This window comes from Ictalurus punctatus, chromosome 7, assembly GCF_001660625.3.
Source record: "Ictalurus punctatus breed USDA103 chromosome 7, Coco_2.0, whole genome shotgun sequence".
Lineage (NCBI taxonomy): Eukaryota > Metazoa > Chordata > Actinopteri > Siluriformes > Ictaluridae > Ictalurus > Ictalurus punctatus.
Window position 1 is genome coordinate 1,511,017 of NC_030422.2, and position 8,154 is coordinate 1,519,170.

At 37.6% G+C, this 8,154-nt stretch overlaps 1 protein-coding gene across 3 annotated transcripts; it reads right to left on the reverse strand.

Moving 5' to 3' along the window:
- Window positions 1–224: 224 nt before the first annotated feature.
- LOC124628315 (craniofacial development protein 2) lies at window positions 225–5,974 on the reverse strand. Of its 3 annotated transcripts, XR_008396663.1 has the most exons (3): window positions 3,915–5,974; window positions 2,713–2,806; window positions 225–1,926 (listed from the first exon to the last, which is right to left on the reverse strand). XR_008396663.1 is itself a non-coding variant. In XM_053681293.1 (2 exons), the coding sequence occupies exon 1, from the start codon at window positions 5,900–5,902 to the stop codon at window positions 5,225–5,227; it is 678 nt and encodes a 225-aa protein (XP_053537268.1). In that variant the 5' UTR covers window positions 5,903–5,974; the 3' UTR covers window positions 1,437–1,926; window positions 3,915–5,224. The 3 variants fall into 3 exon arrangements, 2 of the variants coding, with proteins under 2 accessions (XP_053537268.1, XP_053537269.1); XM_053681293.1 differs by lacking the exon at window positions 2,713–2,806 and having other exon boundaries at window positions 1,437–1,926; XM_053681294.1 differs by lacking the exons at window positions 225–1,926; window positions 2,713–2,806 and having other exon boundaries at window positions 4,027–4,134; window positions 4,305–5,974.
- Between the last annotated feature and the right edge of the window lie 2,180 nt (window positions 5,975–8,154).

Below are 8,154 nucleotides of genomic sequence, written 5' to 3' on the forward strand. Positions count from 1 at the left end.
ATAATTGATGGCAGGTGTACTGTAAACTAAATAATATTTAACATTAGTTTGAATATGATTGGTTGATTCTGAACACTTCCACATTCCCACAGTTATAAAAGGGTGTGCACACTTATAAATCCAGGGTACTCTAATTTTTTAAAAATATTTTAAATGAATTGTTTAATGTATTAATTAATTAATAGGTTAAAATTTTCACAATAAAAGAAGAAAATATTCTGACATACTTTATCTTGGTTGACTTTGTTTAAATCACAAAAACATGCCATTTTAACAGGGGTGTGTAGGCTTTTTATATCCACTGTATATATGTGAAATGGTGCCATTTTAGCACAGTGGTTTAGCGCACTTTAGCAAAGTGGATGGCTTTATAGATTCCTATTTTCTGTTACCTCCTTAGTGGAGGTAAGAGAGACCCTGATGATGTTTCCAGTGGTTTTTACTATCTGTGGTAGGGTCCTGAGCTCCGAGACAGAATGCAGTTTCCATAGCAGGCCGTGGTACAGCTTAGGTGTGCCACTGTATACGGTCAACAGGGACGATACCAGTATGAAATTGTATACTGGCTTAAAGTGGGAATCATTATCTAATGTAACTTACTTAATAACAACAGTTCCTATATAAATATCCTAATGAATAGAACAGCCTTAAACAATGTAGTTTCCTAATGAAGAGTTTGTTATTCATAATAAATTAAATCAAATTAAATTATTGCATTGAAAGTTATTTACAGATGCATAATAACTACACAGGCAGTATAGCAGACACACCGACTATAGACATTACATTTAACTGACAGGAACCACTGTGCAAGGTGATAGGGGCAGTACAAACAATTGTAAAATATTAAACAGAACTCCACAAAGTTGTGTATCTAGCCACATTTAGAAGACAACGTGGAGACCATTACTGAAATGACCAAACACCTGATTGGTAAAAGAGGAGTGACAGCTCCCATGTGCTGTTACACTGTTACACAAGCTGTACACTCACTACTTTACATTGTAGCAAAGTGTCATTTCTTCAGTGTTGTCCCATGAAAAGGTATAATCAAATATTTACAAAAATTTGAGGGGTGCACTCACTTTTGTCAGATACTGTATATTCATTATATTATATATATAATGTAACATAATAACTCATTTACAAGTGCAATATGCATAATTGATAGGCAGTTGTAACTACATGAATAAAAAGGGTCACTCTAATGCAATACCTGCCAAATAGTGAGCCATTAATGTAAAGTGGACACCTGTTTATAACTCATGTATAAATGGTTCACAGGCTTCCACTTTACATTAAGGCCCACTTTCACAGGTTACTAACGTTTATAGCTCATAAATAAATGGTTCTAAAAAACTTCAGACATTTATAAGAACAAACTGCACATTCATAAAATAACCAGAAAAAGTAAAGAAACAGAAAGAATTCAATGGTGGAAAAACGCTACATAATATTTGTTTGTACATCATTGAAACAACAGTGCTTAGACTATACAATTGTTAAATTGGCCACATAAGTAACCAGCCACAATATAGTTATAGCAACAGTTAACAACAAAGTGCTGACATTTCAGGTAACAAATTGCAGTTTGTATAGTATGAACCTGAACATCAGTGCCTGTAGTAAAATTACAGCACTTATTTAGTTTTTTAGTCCTAGAATTTTAGGGAAGAACCTTTCAGAATTCATCTGCATAAGGACTTTCTGAATAAATGCATAGTAGTATTTGAGCTCTTTTGGGTATGCCAAATTAAAGACATAGATTGCACCCCGCATCACTACAACACATCTGATGTGGTCAAGAATTATGACCCCATCAACAACAATTCAAAAGTGTCCAAGATCTCCTCCTTCCTTTCTAATGACACAAATAGCCATGGTGGTGTTTGCCAGGTCTTTCAGGAATTCATCTCTTTGTATACCCTATATTCAAATAAAAAGAAACATAATAATAAGTTTTTAGACATTGTTTTTTGATTCATGCACTTTTTAGATGGTCTCTTACTGACTCCATTGCTATAAGGTGCTGATGACCTGCGTTTCCCAAAGCCCGCTTCCGCGGGTTTAGCGGGAGAAATTTTTTAAAAATATTCAGTTTTATTGGTTGTATGTCTATTCAATAAACATTATTAAGACAATAAACATTATGTCCTTTCTGTGTGTTATTTCTTGAGAAATAGAAGAGAGAAGCTTGAATGTACAGCAAATGTCCGATATAAACCCACCTTTAACGCGGTTTACAAAACCGAGAGCACGGATTGCAAAAACGGGGAGCATGGATTGCACAAGGCTGTTTTTTTCTTTCTTTCTTTCTTACCTGACACTAGGGGGGCTCTGTAAGAAAATAACTGGAAATTCATCACATGGTAAAAAAAAATACTACAGTGGACAAACACACACACAATAGTTGACTGGCAAAGTACAAGCAGGCACAATCTCTCCCACATGCTTCAAATGCATGCATACTCACACAAGTTTTATTTTCTCGGTAACATGCCAACCATAACATTTGTCTTAATGTGCTTGCATACGAGCAACTTCACATGTAATGTTGACCTACACTACAAAAAAACTCTCTAACTTACAATGTGAATGCTTTAATGTTTAGCATATTATATTATGCGTCAGTGGTAATATTTTCCTTAATCAATCAACAGACTGTTTACTGTAATGAATGTTACTGAATAATATGAAATACATCTTACTTACTTTACAAATTGTCGCTATGATGAAACTCTATGAGTGGAATGGTCTTCAATTCACACCGCATGGTACTGGAAATACCCTTCTGGCACCAAGGAAACTGTGCATGTGTTGTATTAACATGCACGTGCAGAGAGGGCCTCAAATGAAACCATCATGTTTTTTTTTCTAACTGACTTTAATTAATTCACATAACTTGCTTCAAAACATGTGAAACCAATAAATATGTGTGTGTGTGTGTGTGTGTGTGTGTGTGTGTGTGTGTGTATATATATATATATATATATATATATATATATATATATATATATATATAGATAGATAGATAGATACACACACACACACACACACACACACACACACATACATACATTTTTAATTAATTAAATGAGTAAAATTTAATAATGTTGAATTTAATTAGGGCCAAAATATTTTTTTTTCAGTGTGGTACGCAACATGATTGGAAATGTGGCATGAGTCGTGAGAATAATAAGAAAAACCAACACCCTTCAGTCTGACTATAACAGTCTATTTTGCAATTAACATCATGATAATCATGAATCTGGTTTTGAGTCATATAAATATGAATAAATCAATTTATTAAGCATTTATAAGGTAAATTAAATATGGATCACTATTTGGCAGGTGTTTCATTATAGTCACCTTTTTTTTTATGCAGTTCTAGCTGCCTATCAATGATTAATAATGTAACTGTAAATGAGTTATTACAAATTATTGAATAACTTTATAAATGGTTTACAAAGGGAACCTTAATATAAAGAGTTACCATTATTTGTTATGCTTATATTACATCTGTTCATTTCTCAAACTGCATGAATAAAGTTGAATTTTACCCAGATTTCTACTAGCCCTAGCTCTGTAACCAGTGGAATATACAGTGCCCTGCACTAATATTGGCACCCTTGTTAAATATGAGAACAATTGTCTTTATTGTTTAATCTTTTGATTTAAAAAAAGAATGCACAAAAACACTCTGCTCTCATTGATATCAAACAATCGCAAACAAAAAAAGAGGTTTATAAAAAAAAAACTTTCTTAAATATAGGTATGCAACAATTACACCACTGTAGTCTGCATGACTAAACATACACCCTTTTAGTCAATCATTTGTGCTAGCTCCCTTTGGACATACAATTGGACATAAGTTCTAAGTATAAGGAACAAGTATGTGTAAAATGTAAATGTACCTTGTAATGTGCTCTAGTTTTTGTTCCAAGGATCTAGGACTATCCTCAGTTGAGACCTTGAGGTTTCCATAAACATAACTATTTGCTGTGTGCATTGACATGAAGATGGTCATCATAATAATGAGTCTTTATTGGTCACATATACATATGCACAGCGAAATTCTTTTCTTCGCATACCCCAGCATGTCAGGAAGTTGGGGTCAGCCATGATACAGCACCCCTGGAACAGAGAGGGTTAAGGGCGTTGCTCAAGTGTCCAACAGTGGTAGCTTGGCAGTGCTGTGGCTTGAACCCTGACCTTCTGATCAGTAACCCAGAGCCTTAACCACCAAGCCACCACTGCCCCATCATGGTTAAACCAAGTAATTTAACCATGTAAATAGTACCTACCAAAATTGGTCGAAGGAAGAACAATAAGTGAACTAGGGACAGGCTCATGAGCACCCAAAGCTTATTGATACACATGAGGAACGAAGGGTAGCCCATCTGGTCTGATCCCACAGAATAGGTCTTGGTTATCCGTCATAGCGACAAAGACCATTTTGTCATCAGAGATAATGCGTGCGTATATGGCTGGTCAGGCCAATCTTTGCACGGAATGTCCTGTGGCAGGTGGGGCAGGGGATGAGGTGGACGTCTCCGGAAGGGTTGTTGGCACGGTTTTTTTTGGCTTTCTTCTTTCGTTCGGCTGCAGCTGTCCGATTTGTCTCACACAGCAAAGAGCCCTTGGGGATGGAGGAGCACCAGGCGTCATGATCCAATGCAGTCTGTTCCCAGGAGAACCCCTCCTGGGGTTGAACAGATTACCATCTGTGTGGTACTTGATGCCTATCCCAACAACACCACCTCTAAAGGCATCAGTCAGCATTGCGGAGAACATGAGGCTGAACAGGGTCACAACCCTGCTTGACGCCACTGGAAACTGGGAGTGGCTGAGATGCTTCTCTGTTGTCTTGGACTCTTGCCTGCATGCCGTCATGGAACTGCTGCACCATGGCTATGAATTTCCTTGGGCATCCATACTTGGCCTTGATTCTCAAGCAAGGTTGCAGGATCATCCAGTGCTTCGTTGATGGGTATCAATGGGGATCATGAGCCTGATGATGTGGGTCCGTACACTTCTTTCAAAGCGTCATAGAATCTCATGTCATGCCTGTCTGCATAACCTTGGATCTCATAAGCTTTGTTGCTCAGCCATGTGTCTTGTATCTGGCGGAGTCTCTGCTGTACCAATCTGTGTACATTTTTGTACGCATCTTTCTTGGAGGTGGTCGAAGGGTTGTTGAGGTAGGTTTGATGGAGACGGTGTTTCAGCAACTGCTTAATGTTTTCGCTGTTCTCATCAAACCAATCTTTCTCGTTGAAAGACCCAGAATTTCAGTAGCTGTGTCGTAGACCAGTTCTCTGAGAGCTGCCCAGTCAGCTTCCACATTCTGGCTGTCCAGAGAGGTGGATTCCAGACGATCACCCAAGGCATCCTTAAAAGACTGCTTGGATTTACCGTACTTCAACTTTGTAATATTTAGACGTTTAGGGGCCTTTTTCCCCTGCGGACGTCTATTTGGCTGGATGCGTATGTTGAGCTTGGTCATAATGAGACGGTGGTCTGTCCAGAATTCGGCTCCACACATGGACTTGGTCACGCGTACATCCTGCCTGTCTCTCTTCCTGACGATGACGTAGTCGATGATATGCCAATGCTTTGAGCGAGGGTGCATCCATGACGTCCGATTACGGGTTGGGAGGCGGAATACTGTGTTGGTAATCAGCAGTTCATGTTCAGCACAAGTCTGAAGCAAAAGGAGACCGTTGCTGTTGCAGTGATCCACTCTGTGCTTTGCTAGCACTCCATCCCATGCAGAGCTGTCAATGCTGACTCTCGCGTTAAAGTTGCCTAGAATGGTGATCTTATCTGTTCTTGGAACATCAGAGATGACAGAATGGAGGTCCTCGTAGAACTTGGCCTTCACTTTCTCTGGGTTGGTCATGGTTGGAACATAGCAGCTGATGATTGTAAGGTGTTTTTGATTGTAAGGAATTATATAACTTTGGCAGTTGATCAGTTCAGTCAAACATAACTGGGTCGAGGTTTTTGTACAGTGCAGGTGGATTTCCTGTCACTGTGGGCTGCAGAGCACAGTAGTATAGTGCAGAGTCTGATACAGCAGCAGAGGAGATGAGCAGATCCACTTTATTATTTTGATCAACTTCAGCAGACAGACGTGGTGGGCCAGTGTTACTTTTACCTTCACTTGGGAAAATTTGAAGAAGGAACTCAGGATTTGATTTTGGATATTGCCTGTACCATTGCAGGGTGGTTACTACACCAGTGAATTTGTTGTAGCTGCAGGACAGAGTAAGATTATCACCTTCATCTACAGCTTTATGAGTGTCAAGTGGCTCTATTGGATCTGCCATGGAGTCATCTGTCATAGAGAAGAGAAAATATGATTTTAGTCTTTAAATTAATCAAGCCAGAAGTACTCACATTCTGCTTTATCATATCACCACACAGACTAATTAATCACTAATTTTACAATTCATATTTCTGAAATAACCAAAAGTGATTTGTTGTTAAATGTTAACTTACCTAGTGAAAACCACAAACACAAGAATATAACAGTGAACATGATGAATGGTCTTAGCTGGATAAACAATTTCTAAGCTCTTTCTGTGCACTAATATGTTAACATCATAAAGGTTGATTAAGATCCACCCATACAGCATCACATGACAGTGTCACCAATGTTGCTGAGAGATTGTTGATTCTTACTGAAACATCCTGGTTTTACATTCAGCACCACATGGGGAACTTGTCTTGAGATCAAACTCTAAGCAGAATTAATGTCATTATGAAAAGTTAATCATTTTAATATGTAAAAATATAATCTAATAATAAAATTGTTATATATTTTAATTTCCAGTTATATATGGTATTATAAGTGGTGTCGCTGCATTAGGGACTTTTGTCTCATAAGAAATTGCTGTGAACGGGTCATAATAAATAATTGAGGTATTTTACTGAGGTGTGGAACAAACCAGCTGATGTTCTTGGTAATACTATGAAAGATGCCAGAGCGCCATTAGGCCTTAAAGTGGAGTGATGCACGGTGTGTGTGAGGCTTGTTGGATTGAGTGAAGTTTGCAGTGGTATTAACTTCAAGTGTGTGTGGTAAACTGAGTGTTTTATTTGCTTGGTGTTCCTTATTTCTCCCCTGTGGCCTAGTGTGCTGTTTTCCGTAAAACGGTTGAGCACTGCCGTGTGTGATCGTGTCCTGTCGCAAAATGCGGTGAAAACTCTCACACAACGTTAATAGCGTGATTAAGGTGTTTACATGTCTGTAATACACGTCGATAATGCAGCTAAAACAGGAATACTCCACTTGTCTTAATTCGAATTGTGTTTACTTCGAGTATGACCTTAATCGGATTAAGGTAATTAAAAATTGCTGTTTACATGCTAGTTTCTTAATCAGAGTATTGTCTTAATCAGGTTAATAGTGGATTATTGTTGTCCTTGTAAACGCACTGAGTGTTAAATATACTACTATGTAATTTCCCTTAGACACAAAAAAGATGCCGGTTTTGGTTAAATTAGATCTGTCGTTAACACAAACATAAGATATTTTCAAGTTTTTATTCTACGACATAAAATACATCAGTAATACCAAACTTTTGATTTTGTTAAGCTTTTACGTATCTTGAAAAAGGCTTGAAGTGATTAATTGGGAGGTTGTCGGGGACATTAAATGACATAACAGCCTACTTGTTGAAAGCCTTTAAAGAAGTAAAACCTGTGTTATGGTTAGGGTTGGGGTTAGGGTTACAACATCCATGTGTGTGCATATATATTTTGTTTTAAACACATGTATGTATGTATAAACACAGAACTACAGCAAACATTATGGTGTGTATTTATTTATGACAGTCACAAATACGAAGCTTTTATCTGCACAAATGAAGCACAAACGATTGAGACCATTTAATGTGAATTTGGAGCATGTGATGTGTTGGTGACATAATCTAATAGAACTTAATGTGTAATATTTTAAAAATGGAAGCAGCTCAAACGAAACTTTTATTAGCACAAACCAGCACAAACAAAACATGAACAACTGAGACTATTTGGGGTAAATTTGGAGCATGTGTCAGGACTGAGTGACCCCAGAAATTACTATAAATATTATTTTAATATCTCCAAATCCGAAGCAGCACAAACGAAGCGCTTATGGGCACAAGC

What these genes read in the sequence shown, in the direction of transcription:
- LOC124628315 (XM_053681293.1), bottom strand. Translation starts at nt 5,902, where the DNA reads ATGACCAACCCAGAGAAAGTGAAGGCCAAGTTCTACGAGGACCTCCAT.